The sequence below is a fragment of the Tursiops truncatus genome, chromosome 8, assembly GCF_011762595.2.
Source record: "Tursiops truncatus isolate mTurTru1 chromosome 8, mTurTru1.mat.Y, whole genome shotgun sequence".
NCBI lineage: Eukaryota > Metazoa > Chordata > Mammalia > Artiodactyla > Delphinidae > Tursiops > Tursiops truncatus.
In genome coordinates this window covers 60,336,909-60,351,488 of record NC_047041.1, presented here as the reverse complement: position 1 = coordinate 60,351,488, position 14,580 = coordinate 60,336,909, and the positions used below count along the sequence as shown (strand labels likewise).

General features: G+C 48.6%; 2 protein-coding genes across 2 annotated transcripts in view; one reads left to right on the top strand and one right to left on the bottom strand.

The window, feature by feature from the left end:
• The window catches only part of RRP8 (ribosomal RNA processing 8), a 29,873-nt gene extending 19,119 nt beyond the window's left edge, over positions 1-10,754 (top strand). Inside the window, exon 9 of the transcript XR_012333204.1 lies at positions 3,551-10,754. The gene's annotated coding sequence lies outside the window, so the exon portion shown is untranslated. The remainder of the gene's footprint in view (positions 1-3,550) is intronic.
• The window catches only part of DNHD1 (dynein heavy chain domain 1), a 68,609-nt gene continuing 61,233 nt past the window's right edge, over positions 7,205-14,580 (bottom strand). The window contains 11 exon segments of the mRNA XM_073809435.1: positions 7,205-7,555; positions 7,730-8,517; positions 8,741-8,890; positions 9,052-9,143; positions 9,945-10,146; positions 10,232-10,354; positions 10,549-10,735; positions 10,935-11,897; positions 12,030-12,208; positions 12,384-12,536; positions 12,782-13,063. Coding sequence (XP_073665536.1) covers positions 7,205-7,555; positions 7,730-8,517; positions 8,741-8,890; positions 9,052-9,143; positions 9,945-10,146; positions 10,232-10,354; positions 10,549-10,735; positions 10,935-11,897; positions 12,030-12,208; positions 12,384-12,536; positions 12,782-13,063 — 3,470 coding nt within the window.

The window sequence follows — 14,580 nt, the reverse complement described above, 5'->3', positions numbered from 1 at the left end:
CATAGAAGAACTCAACAACACCTTCAACCAGTAGGCTCTAACTGACATTTATAGAATACTCCACCAACAAATCATTTTCAAGTACCCATGTAACATATCATTAAGATAGGCCACATCTTGGGCTATAAAATAAATTTCAACGAATTTTAAGATTTGAAATCATATAGAGTATGTTCTCTGACCACAAAAAAATCAAGCTAGAAATTAGTAACAGGAAAATTTCCAAACATTCAGAAACTAAACAATACACTTCTAAATAATCTATAGGTCAAAGCGGAAGTCACAAGGGAAATATAAAAATACATTGAATGTAATGAAAATAGAACATATCAAAATTTGTGAGGCATAGCTAAAGCAATGCTGAGAGGAAAATGTATAGCACTAAATGTATACATTGGGAAAGAGCCTTAAAAGAATGTAATCAAAGTTCCCACCTCAATCTAGGGGAAAAATGGGGGGAAATAAATCCAAAGCAAACAGAAGGAAGGAAATAATAAAGGTAAGAGCAGAATTTCATGAAATTGAAAACAAACAACCAACCTGAATAGAACAAATCAATGAAACAAAGGGCTGTTTCTTTGAAAAGATCAATAAAATTACAAACTTCTAGCAAGACTAACAGAAAAGACACAGATTATCAGTATCAGGAATGAAACAACAAATATCACTACAGACTGTGCAGACAAATATAAAGGAATACTGCAACTCTGGACCTATATTTGACAACTTAGTTGAAATGGAACAATTTCCCCCCAAAAAAAGACACCACAATATTACAATTCATGCAATATGAAATAAATAAATAACCCTGTAACTATTAAGGAAATTAAACTTGTAACTTTAAAACTCCCAAGAAAAAAGTCTCCAGGACTTCTGTGCTGAAAACTACAGCACTGATGAAAGAAATCAAAGTTGTAAGTAAATGGAGAGACATGCCATGTTCTTGGATTGCAAAACTTAGTAAAGACATCAGTTGTGTACCCACATGGGTACGGAGGTTTAAACACAATTCCTGTCAAAATCCCAGCATGACTTTTTGTAGACACAGGTAAGATTACAGTAGTTCCCCTACACACGAACCTTCAAGTTTTGAACTTTCAAAGATGCAAACATGCGTCCAGATGTCCAGTCACGTAAGTTAGTTCACATGTCTGGCGTACATAGTCACATGCAGCTTGCCCTCCGTTTTCTATTGCTGACGGTCCTTCAGCTCTACCATCTCCCACCTCCTCTCCCTCCTCCAGTCAGTAACTCTTCTTGCCTGTTCGCTCGATGCCAGCCCCTGTATGCCACCTGTTGTACAGTACTACTGTATTTTCAAGGTACTGTACTGTAAGATTAAAAATGTTTTCTTTATTTTTTGTGTTTGTTTTTTATATATTATTTGTGTGAAAAGTATTAGAAGCCTATTACAGTACAGTACTATATAGCTGATTGTGTTAGTTGGTACCTAGGCTAACTTCGTTGGACTTAGGAACAAGTTGGACTTATGAACGTGATCTCAGAACGGAACTCACTCGTATGTAGGAGACTTACTGTATTCTAAAATTTGTATGGAAAGGCGAAGGAACTAGAATAAATAGACAGTTTTGAAAAAGAAGAATAAAGTAGGAGGAATCGGTTTACCGAATTTCAAGACTTACTACATAGCTACAGTAATCAAGACTGTGTGGTATTGATGGAGGGGAGGGTAGATACATAAATCAATAGAACAGAGAACCCAGAAACAGACCCATACAACCATGCCCAGCTGATTTTTGACAAAGGTGCAGGCACAATTCAATGGGGGAAAAGTAGCCTTTTCATCAAGTAGAGCTGGAGAACTTGGACATCCATAGGCAAAAATAAATGCATACAGAAATACATAAGTTTTAATCTATCTGTCTTGACCTAGTCGCACACCTTGTACAAAAACTACCTCAAAATGGATCGTGGACTTAAGTGTAGAATATAAAACGATAAAACCCTTAGAAAAGAGACACAGGAGAAAATCTTTGATATCTAAGGTGAGGCAGAGTTTTAAACTTGACATCAAAAACATGATTCCTAAAAGAAAAAATTGATAAATGGTGACTTCATCAAAATTTAAAACCTTTGCTCTATGAAAAATCCTATTAAGATAGGAAGGTACAGACTGGGAGAAAATATTTGCAAACCACCTATTTGACAAAGGATTAGTATCTAGAATATATAAATAACTCTGAAAACTCAGGGGTAAAAAAACCTGATAGCCTTATATCAGGCTACCTTATAGCCTACTAAAGAAATTGAATTTGTTATTAAAAACTTCCTCAGAAAAACAAAACTAAAAAGGTGGCTTTACTGGAAAATTATATCAACCATTTTAATAATATCATTCTGACACAAGCTCTTTTAGAGAGCAGAGTCGGACAGAACACTTCCCAACTCATTTTGTGTGTGACTCTCTAAGACCTAAACCTGGGAGTGAAATTGCTAGGACATATGGTATTTAATTAATTTCACTACGTGCTGCCAGATTGCTCCCCAGAATACACTAGTATACCCATCTACCAACAATGCTCCCCAGAATACACTAGTATACCCATCTACCAACAGTGCATGAGGATTCATGTTTTCCACTGTCTACCCAACGTTTGTTACATTACAGGCAATAGAATGCCATAGCGAGAATGGATTCTGGAGACAAATGCCCGGATTCAAAACCTGGCTCTGAATACTTTATAATAAGCATAAATGGAGTATGACCTTTACAAATTGTGAACCACTATATTATGTACCTGTAACGTATGTAATATTGTACATCAGCTATATTTCAATTTTAAAAAGTGCAAAAAGATGGGGGGGGGTTGACAACACTCGCAGGATTGTTAAAAGGATTAAAGGAGAGAACCGATTTGAAAGTGACTCCTCTAGGACCTGGCATATGGCCTGTAGGATCTGCTTCCCAAAATGGGTTAATCTGTTCAATCTAAAAAGACTAAACACTCAAAAGGCCCATGTCTCTACCTTCAGTGCTGGCACCAACCAGTCTTCCAGCAGACCCATACTCTCTGGGGTTGGGCTAATCGTTCATCCAAGATCAAAGAGGGGCCTCCTTCCCCCAACTCAAATACACCTAGAGAAAGCCATATTCAGTGGGGCGAACTTGAATCCCCATTCTAACCAGTGGCTCAGATCCTCAGGGCCAGTGACGACTGTGCTGGATGTTTACTATCATGCAGAAAAAAGTTCAATATAAAGTAGTGCTGTCTTAGGTCCCATCCAAGAGGATTTGTCATCCTGAAGTGTTTAAAAATACTCTTATTCAAAATGCCATTCCTTGCATGGCTCTCAAGCACAGGCTCATAGTCATATGGTCTAAAATGGTCCAGTTTTCTCTCACAAAGTGAGAAAAGTATGTCAAGCAGAGTAAGAACTTGAAACCTGAGTAAGAGTATACTTAGCCTAAAATAAGACCCAGCTATGATTTTGTTGTAATAACTATTAAATTTTTTTTTTTTTTTTTTTTTTTTTTTTTTGCGGTACGTGGGCCTCTCACTGCTGTGGCCTCTCCCGTTGCGGAGAACAGGCTCTGGACGAGCAGGCTCAGCGGCCACGGCTCACGGGCCCAGCCTCTCCGCGGCATGTGGAATCTTCCCGGACCGGGGCACGAACCCGTGTCCCCTGCATCGGCAGGCAGACTCTCAACCACTGTGCCACCAGGGAAGCCCTGACTAAATTTTTTTTTAAGAAAGTATAGACAATAAAGGTAAAAAACAAACTGGCTCTGACTTTATGACCTTGAATAACTGACTGAATCGTATCTCAGTTTCCTAATCTGTAGTACGGAATAATAATAGTACCTATTATAGCTACTATTACAGCTACCAGGGCATCTTAGGCATTAGTGGGTGAACTGGCACTTTTTTTTTCTATTTCAGACATTTCTCCTATATATCCTATTTCTGAATGAGGATTTCAAATTAGACTGAAAAGCTGAAAAAATAAGAGTTTCAGGTGAGCTGCAGAGCACTAATGAATGAAATTTTTGGTCTTTGGATTCTTAGTGCATATAGTGTACAGAGCAGGTCACAAATTTCCTCACAAATTTGGATATGCAAATAAAATTTAGCTCCTTTCTCAATTACTGATCTGATTTTCCTCACAAGTCTCACTCCCATTCTCTACTCTGCTGGATAGTAGAAGAGGCTAGAAATCAATTTGTTTCACTCTCTTTAGGTTTCATTTTTTCTCTTTGAAATACAGGCTCAGAATTTCAAATTCTGAGCATTCTACCTTTGCTCCTCTCCAGAGTGGCATCTAGGTGTAGACAGGAGGGCTTGTGTGTCATTTTGATGTCAGAAGGAAGGGGTCCCTGGCCTAATACTGGTTCTTGGGTGTGCACAAGCTGGAATTCTCTGGGTATGGTTGGCCCAGTTCCACCCGTGGGCATCCTGCCAGAATTTGCTTCTAAAGTTGATGAATTCGTGGTCTTGTCTTTTTCAGCTGTCAGGGCCTTTTGCCCCTCCCTGCCAATTTGGCCTCCTCTCAACAACTCTGTTTGGTGCTGCAGACCCCAGTGATTCTCTGCCTCGTATTCCCTCGAGCCTGACAGGTCTCTGTTCAGTTTCCACACCATGTAGGGATCAAGGGACACTTCTTCCTTGCCATGTCCCTCTGCCTTCTTTATCCTCTTGGGGCCACAGTAGGTCCATGCTGCAGAGCAGTTCCCTTCTAAAGTCCCAGTTAAGGAAGAGGGCAAAAGCCTCTGCCCTCAGTACCTCAGTTTACTGCTAAAGTCCCAGATCAGGTTGATTTTGTCATAGTCCTCCCTGCCTTGATTCCACTCCTTCATCCATCCCCCCCACCCCTGCCACCCCATCTGTCCAGACAGGATGGGACATGTTTCTCCCCTTTGTCATGTGTCTTACTTCCGCCTTCCTTTCATTGAGACTTTACTTCCCTAATGAATTTTTTTTTTTTTTTTTTTTTGGCCACACCTAGCAGCATGCAGAATCTTAGTTCACCGACCAGGGATCAAACCCAGGTCCTGGCAGTGAAAGCACTGAGTCCTATCCACTGGACTGCCAGGGAATTCTCTCTAATGAGATTCTAATTTATCTGCTAGACAATTTCAACAGTGAAATTGTCAAATCTGGAACATTTTTACATGCATTCATTGTATTTGAGCGGTGCTGTCACTTGGTACTTATTTTATAATCTCTGATTGACTAAGTTTAATAATTTGCTGGGCATAATTCAAGAATGAATTGCAGTCAATTATGCGTCAATAAAGCTGAAATTTAAAAAAAGAAAAGAAATGCTAGGTTACAAAAAAGAATAAATTTTGGCCTAGAGAAGGATGTGGATTTGTAGAAACTATTCTGTGCTAACCAATTTCAGATGGTTTTACTCGTATATCACTATTGTTCCCTGTTCCCACTGGGGAAAATAGTACTGATGGTAAATATGGACAGAGGGTTCATTTATCCAGAAGGACTTCTTTAATACTCTTCTAATCTCCTCTCCTGAAGGAGTAGGCATGTCCCTGGTTGAGTGTGGAAAGGAAAAGGGAAGAGTTTCTGAGGAAGGAGAAAGCTTTTGCCTCTTTGCTTAGCCTTTCGTTAAAGGAAATCAGTTGCACCACAGTCACCAGCAAGTGGGATGACTGTGAAGAGGTTGTGCACTGATGCTCAGTATACACCTCTGTCTGCATTTCCTTCCACCATGTAGCTTGTACCGAATCATACAGCAAGGGGAGTAAGTTGTACCTAGTAAGATTTGGTGCTTGGGGGCAAGGAGAGGAGCTGTTGTTGGCTTTTAGCTGGTGTTGTCTGCTATACTCTAACCCAGCTTTTGTCAGAGAGGTTTGCCCTGGGGTAGCAAGCAATCATGCAACTGATAATAACTGAACGTATCAAAGCAGAACGCCTGATTCCCTACCTCCAACCTGTCTCTCATATTTCTCTCAGTTAGTGACACCACGATCCACCCAGTTGCTCAGTCATCCTACGGTAGATTTGCCCATTTCCCTCACTCTTCGCATTCAATCCATCAGCAAGTTCTGCTGGCTTTGCCTCCAGAATATTTCCTAAATCCATTAATTCTCCATCTCCACTGTTAATGACCTTAGTCCAAACTCCATCATCTCTCACTTGAATTACTTCAATAGCCTCCAAACAAATCTTCCTCCTTGTTACTCTGAATTTCCTTCCATCCATCCACCCACCATAGAACAGCCAGAGTGATCTTTGATAAAGCTCATTTCCCAACTAATACTAATAGATTCCTTCTTTTAAAAAATACAAGCTCATTCTCATGAAAAGGCTCTAGTGATCTGCCCCTTTCTATACCTTTCCATCCTTTTGGCTTACTCTGACCCTCACTCACAGTGCTCCAGCTACATGTTCTGTTCCTTGAACACCCCAAGGTTGTTCCTGCCTCAGCACCTTTGCATCTGCTGAGGGCTCTACCTGAAACCCTCCTAGATCTTCAAATAGCTCTTTCAAATACTCATCAAGCCTTCCCTGAACACCCAAACTAGATTAACTGCTCCCCTCTAGTCACTCTCTGACACATCAGCCTGCTTTTTTTTTTATAGCACTTAAAAGTCATCAAGTTTAACTCATTTATATGTTGGCCTTTTATTATCTGTCTCCCGGCATTAGAACAACCTCATCAGTGCCTGGAAGAGCACCTCGTTCAGAGGAGTGCTCATAACTAATCGTTGAATGAACATATGACCTTGTGTCTTATTTCGCTTGTGTGTGTGTGTGTGTGTGTACGACTCACTCAGGATCCATTCTGGGGGAGGGGATGACCAGTAGGGCAGGATTGGGGCATTCCCAATAGTACTGCTAAGTGCCTGAAGAAATTTTCTTGAGTTCTAATGTTCTCCCTTTAAAAATATCGCTTGCGGGTTTAGCACAAGAGCTGAGAGCACAGTCGAGAGCTGGGTAGGGATTCCAAGTCCTGTGTGTTAGCCATCCTGAGATCTGCCTAGCCCCTTGGATACAGGACTAACCCCAGGCCCATCTCCCCCACAGTGTACCCACACTCCCCTCTCCCCATCGCCAGGCACACACCCTCTTCTGCCTTCACTGTGAACAGACCACCTCTCTCGGTCGTGTACACTGTGCTTTCCCCTCAGTGTGTCGCATTTTCAGTGGGCACACACCTGCATTCCTTATTAAGTCTCAGAAATCTTTCATCAAAGCACTCCAACTTTATTTTGGCGGAGGGCTCAGGGCAGCGGTGGGCTGCACACATGGACTCTCCGTTGGGCACAGGTGGTGGGGCTGAGCTTCGTGGGCAGGGGCAGGTGCATCAGGATCTTCCTGCTGTGCAGCCTAGTGGTGCCGAGGGGCCCTTCCAAGTACACAGGACAGGAATACACGGCCAGGCCGGCTCGGGGTGGCATGTCATTGGCCCCCGGGGCCTGGGCGCTGACTCTGACCAGAGGCAGAGGGCTGGGCTGACTGGAAGAACTGTCCTGCAAGGCCCCTGCGAGCGGGTCCCACTCGGCGTTCCGGAGCTGTAGCCCAGTCAGCAGCAGCCCCACCTCTGGAACCCTGGGGTTTGGGCCGTTCACCACCTGGGGGCGCCAGAAACTGGTCAGGCAAGGCTGAGAAGCTGGGGGGTCGTGGTGGAGCGGGATTAGAGAAGCAGATGGGGCTAGCGGGAGTAAAACCAAGAAGAGGCAAGGTGGGGTAACTAAGAGGTGTAATCAAGGGGCGGAATTGGAAACGAAGGGGCAGCACGAGGATACCTGGAGGTGCAGAGGGCTGTTTAGCTCCTGACGTTTATGGGGGAGCTGACTGGAGCTAGAGCCTTGGCAACCAGGGAAATTCGTCAGGTCAACCCCAGCAAAGGCAGCCTCCCAACGCAGTGACAGCAGCAGGCGGCGCGGGCGGCAAAAGGCTGACAGGTGAAAGATGCGCTCTGGTACTTGGGTCCCCACACCCAGGTAGCGAACCAACAGCTGCCCACGGCGCGATAGCTGTCGCAGCCAGTGCCAGGGCGGCTGAGGCCCGGCAGGCGCGTGGGGTCGCCAAGGCGAGGGTAGGCGGCCAGTCCAGAGAGCGTGAGCCACCGCGGCACAGCGCCGGGAGGCACACGGGGGCGCGCCCTTCAGCTGCTGCAACAGGCAATCAAGGTCCCGTTGCAGCGCGCCCACCAGCTGGCTCAGTTCCAGCACCTCCATCTTGAGGAAGCCCTCCAGAGGCCGCGGCGCGCTCAGCCCCAGCTCCCCCCACCCCGCGCCAGACTCAGCTTGGCGAGTGGTCTCGGTCAGCAGAGCCTGCAGTGACTCCAGCCTCCGCTTGGCTTGCACCAGGCGCTGCCGCAGCCGCCTTTCGGCGCGCCGGGAGCCTCCGCTGGCCTCCGGAACCCAAGTGGGCGAACACCGCTGCAGCGCGCTCAGGACAGCGCGACTCTGGCGTCGCAGCAGCCAGGTCTGGGGGCCAGCACTCAGTCCGCAGGTCCGGGGTTCAGGTGGTGTGGGCAGTAGATGCATCTGGGCCTTGCACTCTTCCATAGCATCCGGCTCCCCTAGTTCTTGGGGGTGGAGGTGAGTGAGGGGTGAGAGATAAGACTGTCTCTTCCCACCCCAGACCCAAGGGAGTAGGCCTTTCTCTGACACTTTAAACCATCATCATCCCGTAACTGTGAATATTGCCCCCTTCTACACCTTTTTTGGTACCTCTGTTACATTCCCTTGAGCAAGGTGGTATTACTGGGCTGTTCCCCACCTCAACGCAGATACCTGACTGCAGCTTACCCGGGCTGGGCATCAGAGTGGCCAGCAGATACTGGGGTGTGTGTGGTTGGGCCCGGTTCCTGCTGCTGGAGCTCAGGCAGGCTTGCGTGAGGCTATTCAGGACCTCCCTGTCCTTCTCGTCTCCCACAGGACCCCCATAGAAAACTGAAGCTGAGGATGAGGTCAGAGCCCCTCAGTTACAGCCCCTCCAGTTTCCACCACCTCCCAAACCAAGGTTGTAGGTTATGTCCCCATCTCAGTGCTCCCCTCCCTCCCCCTTTCTGGGCTCTCCTGGGGGCTGGTGACTGCATGGGGGACAGGAGGAGTCTCACCAGCCAGCTCCTGCATGGCAGCACTGGGATTGCTCAGGCTGGCCCACAGGTGGTCTTGGATCTGCAGGATCCGGGTCAGCGTCCCTTGACTCCTGGGGGTGGAGAGCAGGAAGTAGGCTTTCAAAACCATCTATATGCTGAGGACTTTCACATCTTTCTCTCCAGCCCGAACCTCCCTCCTGAGCTCCAGACCCACGAGGGCTCACTAGTCATCGCCACTTGGCACCACAAATACGACTTCCTTTCAACTGAAATCATCATTTCCTCCCACACCGCCCACCCAGTTGTCCAAGGCAGAAATCTGAGAGCCTTCCTTGACTCTTCCCTCTTCCTAACCCCATATTTACTCTCTCCCCACTGTGACTACCCTAGTCCCTACCACCCATACCATGACCTCGTTCCTCAAGCCTGCCAGAGCCTCCCAAAACTATTGTGCTTGCCTCCAGCCCTGCCCCATCTGGTCCATTCTCCACGCTGCAACCAGCGTGATCTTTCCAACACACAGATGGGATCATGTGTCTTCTACTTAAAACCCTTCAGTGGCTTCCCACTGTCCTCAGGATCCAATCAGGTCCCTTGTGATGGTCTTAAAGGCCCTTTACCACAAGCCTCACCTCTCCCCACTCAAGCCCCAGCATGTCCACCTCAGCCACACTGAAGTCCTCTCTCCTGCTAAGCTTAGTTCCTTCTGCTCAGAAAGGCCTCATCTCCACCTGATCTGCCTCTGCTGTCAGGACTCAGTTCAAAGTGAGACCCCTAAGTCCTTGGAGAAGCCTTCCTTGACTTCCCCCTGCCCTCACATTTTGGAGCTCCCCAGAGATGAATCCCAGCATGTGAAAAATATTCAGTGTTTGCTGAGTGACTGACAGAGTAGGATGGGCGGGGTCCCTCACCAGCACCCCCTGTGAGCCTGCAGCTTCATTCCATAGAGCTGCCGGTGTAGCAGGAGGCCATGTAGGAGGAGCAGAGGCAGCACCCTGGTTGGGGGTTGCACACAGAGTCCTTGCTGGACTAGCTCCACACTGTCGACCAAGACATGGGACAGCTCCAGGGACTGGTCCCAGAAAATAGGCATGGAGTGCAGAGTCAGCACGGCTGGGGAGGAAGGAAAGTGCTGAGTCAGCACAATACAGTTACCTCCCCGCTCCAATCTGAGAGCCTGTGGGGGGAAGCTCCTCACCTGGTAAGGAAGCAATAGCCTCTGCAGACACAATAAGCCAAAGACGGAAATCTCTGTGGACAGTGGCCACGTTCTCTCTTGCTTGTTGAGCAGAAAGCAGTTCTAACTCCAGGTCGGAGACCACTAGGGGTCAGACATGGGGCTGAGATCAATCGCTGGGTAAAGGGTCAGACATAAGCCTAGAGATCAGACTTGAGGCTAGGGGGTTAGGAGTCAGATACAAAGGTGATTAGGGGATCAGCCATGAGATCTGAGTTCAAGCTCAGGCCCAAGTGTAGGATAGGGTCCTAGAAGCCATCTCTAGGCAGCAAACCCACCCTTGGCTCTGGCCAACGGCCCCAGCAAGGGCTGTAGCAGCTCTTTTGGCCAGTGAGGCATCAGATGACAGTTCTCCAGCACCAGCCAGTGCCCGCTGTGCATAGCCTTGCGGAGAATGCCGACCACATCCGAGACCGGGTCCCAGGCTTCAGAGCCCAGAGCTATCACCTTCAGATGCTTCTGCCCCTGAGGACCAACAGCAAAATGGCAGGGTAACTCAAAGGGATCCTAGGGTGACCCAAGGGACCCAGAGTAATGCCACAGATGACCTGAAAAGTCCCTGAGTAATCCAGAAAGATCCATGAGAATGCTGGGAGGGGAGACCCACACCCCAGCCCAGCCCTAAGAGCCCGGTGGCTCTGTGGCCGAGAGGCCAGGCTCGAACCTGCTCGTGTTTGGCAGCCAGTTTCTGGATGACGGTCAGGGGGTGCACGGTGGCGGTGGGGTGACCAGGTGGTGGCAACAAAATCAGCGTGGGCTGAGTAGCCTGACTGTGTTCAAAGGGTATGGTGGGAGCACGCAGGTTTTCATCCAGGGGCCGGCCCAGGAGGCTGGTGGTGAAGGTTGCCAGGGCACTGGCCAGGCACTCAGGGCGCAGCACACGCCACAGGATCAGCTTCTGGAGGAGGCTGAATGAGTCAGTCCCAGGCCCCGGTGCAGGACCCAGCACTGTGGATGACAGTGACAAGTAAGCCTGCCAAGCACTGGAGTGGCCTGCCAGGGATGCACACAGCCCAGCATACGGAGGCAGTACCTCCAACATCTCACATTCGTGCCAGGCTCTCAGCCCTAGCCAGGCCGGTCGAGCCACACCTGGGTCTGGTTTTCTGTAGCCTGTGCTGGGAGAGGCTGCCAGTCCAGGCCAGAGGGCCAGCCTCTCGAGCTCCGGTGCCTTCCTTGCCACTTGCAGCAGAGCCAGAGCACCCAAGGCACCCACCAAGGGTACTTGGGTTAGGCCCAGTGTAGCGGCAGTGCTGCCCAGTAGCTGGTGGGTCAGCTGTCTTTTTAACTGCAGCAGATGGCAGGGTAGTTCTTCCTGCTGATGAATCTCACCTTTCATGCTGTTCAGAGCCCGCTTGGTGGCTGCCAGCCAATTCTCTGGACTCATACGGAAAAGCGGTAGCAGGTTCTGCAGTGAGCTAAGAGCCTTTATAATGGCCATTCCATGCCAGACCACATGCCGATACGGTGCCCACGATGCCACCTCCTGCCTCCTCAGCTCTTCTAACTCCTCGAAACGGGCACGCAGCCGACACAGCTCTGCCTGGGCCCTCACCATGTCTCGCAGGAACTTGGCTGGTTTCTGACGCCTTGGGTTCTGGAGCAGCAGCATCGTCAGCAGCCGCTCCTGCAAACAGTCCCTTGTTGCGCGGATCCGGCCCTTTCCCACGTAGCTCCCGATCAGCAGCGCTCATCTCCACCCCCGCACCTGGGCCGCTGCAAAGCTCATCCCAGCCCACAGACCGGACCCCCCAAGTACCTCAGCAGCCTTCACAGCTTCCCAGGCGTCCAGGAATCTGATCCTCAGGTCCTGCCAGTGGCTCTCAAGCTCAGGACGCTCTGTGCACAAGATTTCACGCAGCATCTGTTCTTCTAGGATTTCCATGTTCATGCCCAGGTCCAGCACATTCAGCCCTTTCAGCAATTCACAGCCTAGCACTTGGAATCACATGGGAGACGCTTAACCTCTTCCCTGGGGCAGAGCCAGGGGTGAGAGGCACAGGGAGTGTGGCTCCCTGCTACGGTCCTGAGCCCGCTCTGGGCCAGACTGAGTGAAGCTCAGGCCCTGGTGTTCCCACAAAGCTGTGCTGGCGACTTACCCACTGGGCCTCACCTTTTTCCAAAGAACTGAGGGGAAGGGTAGTGCTCAGATAGAGACAGAAGCCAGGCTGCAACTGGGGTGGGCACAGCTGTTCCCGCTGCAGTAGCCATTGCAGTTCTGGGCACTCTAGGCCCAGCTCCATGTTGGTCAGTAGCACCGGCAGGCCTGCGAGGGGGAGGCAAGGACACCCTACCCACCACGCCAGCACCTGGGCACCCCCATGCACAAAATCGGGCTCCGATTTTGCTCCCCTCTGGCTGACGGGAAGGCTCCCTCAGGGCTCTTCCACTGAGTTAGTGCCCAGGGTAGAGGTGGGAGCTGAGGTCAGACTGGGGTGTTGGGAGTCCTGTGGGGCCACAGAGTAGGGGGAGGACACAGGAGACACGTGGGTGCAGGGGACGAGTTCTCACCACCGGCAGCTGCCTCCTGGAGCTGAGGCCCCAGCTCTGGGTCAGCGCCTGAGAGGACTCGGGGTTCGGGAGGGGGCGGGGACTGAGTCACAGTCCCCGCCCCCTCCTCCTGTTCTTTCTCCTCTTCCTCCTGCGACGCTTCCTCTTCCTTGTTCTTCTCCGTGATTCCCCTTTCTCCTGCCTTCTGTTCTTTTGTCTTGTAACACTCGTCGCTCTCATCATCTTCGTCTTCCGTGTCCTCCTCTTTAGACTCTTTTCCTTGATTTCTCTTGAAGCCCTTCCCTGTGGCAGAAAGAGGAAGAGGGGCTCTTCTCAGGGAGGGACTCAGGCTCCTGGGGAGCCCCGTTCACCCAAGGGCTCCAGCTGATGAAGGAAGTTCTGCGAGAGGACACCTTAGGAAAGTCACTTAAGCTCTCTGTGACACAATTTCGTCATCTGCAAAATGGGGTTGATAGTAGTGAGTACCTCATAGGGTTACTGTGAAGATGACATGGAACAGTGCATACAAAGCACTTTGCTGGTACCTACCAAGCACTCAGTAAAGGGTAGCTCTCATTATTGCTACTCTAAAATTCCAGGGAGGGGTTCTAGTCACCACTGAAATCAGCTCCATTTCTGCTTTTCTGTAGGTTGGTTAGAAGAGTCAGTGCGTTTCCCTTTTTGCCTAAGCAAATTCTGTCACTAACAACTACAAGAGTCATCACTAGCATAGAGGTCATTGCCTGGAAGTAACAGCTGGTAGGAGAAAGGCCATAGACTGTGGCATTAGCCACGCCATGGACAGTGCTGTGCACCGGGTGGCTAGCTGACCAGCAGCTGTCTGCAGCCCCCTTCTCCTTTGCCTCCTCTATTGCAGGATCTGGAAAAGATAAATACTTATTTTTTTAATTATCAAGAAATTTTTTAAGGATTTTTAAAAATATTAAGTGTTCAAGAAGTGGGCAAGTGGAGGTTGCCAGGTCCACAGTTTGGTGTGTTCATTTCCTATTCCTTAACAAGTTACCACAAACTTAGCTAAAAACAACACCCCATTTATTATCTCTCACTTCAGTAGCTTAGATGCCTGATCAGGCACTCTGCTCAGAGTTACACTGGGCTAAAATCATGGCTAAAATCGGGCTATCCTGGTGGTGCAGTGGTTAAGAATACGCCTGCCAGTGCAGGGGACACAGGTTTGAGCCCTGGTCTGGGAGGATCCCACATGCCGCGGAGCAACTAAGGCCGTGTGCCACAACTACTGAGCCTGTGCTCTAGAGCCCGCGAGCCTAGAGCCCATGCTCTGCAACAAGAGAAGCCACCGCAACGAGAAACCCGCGCACTACAACAAAGAGTAACCCCCGCTCGCTGCAGCTAGAGAAAGCCCACGTGCAGCAACAAAGACTCAACTCAGCCAAAAATAAATAATTAATTTTTTTAAAAAAAGGCTAAAATCACTGGGGCTGCGGTGCTCATCTGGGACTTGTGTGCTCTTCCAGGCTTACTATTTTGGAGTTTTTTGTTTGTTTTTGTTGTTTTATTGAAGTATAGCTTATTTACAATGTTGTGATAGTTTCAGGTGTACAGCAAAGTGATTCAGATATATATATATACACACACATATATACGTATATATATATTTATTCTTTTTCAGATTCTTTTCTATTATAGGTTATTATAAGATATTGAATATAGTTCCCTGTGCTATACTGTAGGTCCTTGTTGTTTATCTATTTTATATATAGTGGTGTGTATCTGTTAATCCCAAACTCCTAATTTATCCTCCCCGTTCCTTCCCCTTTGGTAACCATAACTTTGTTTTC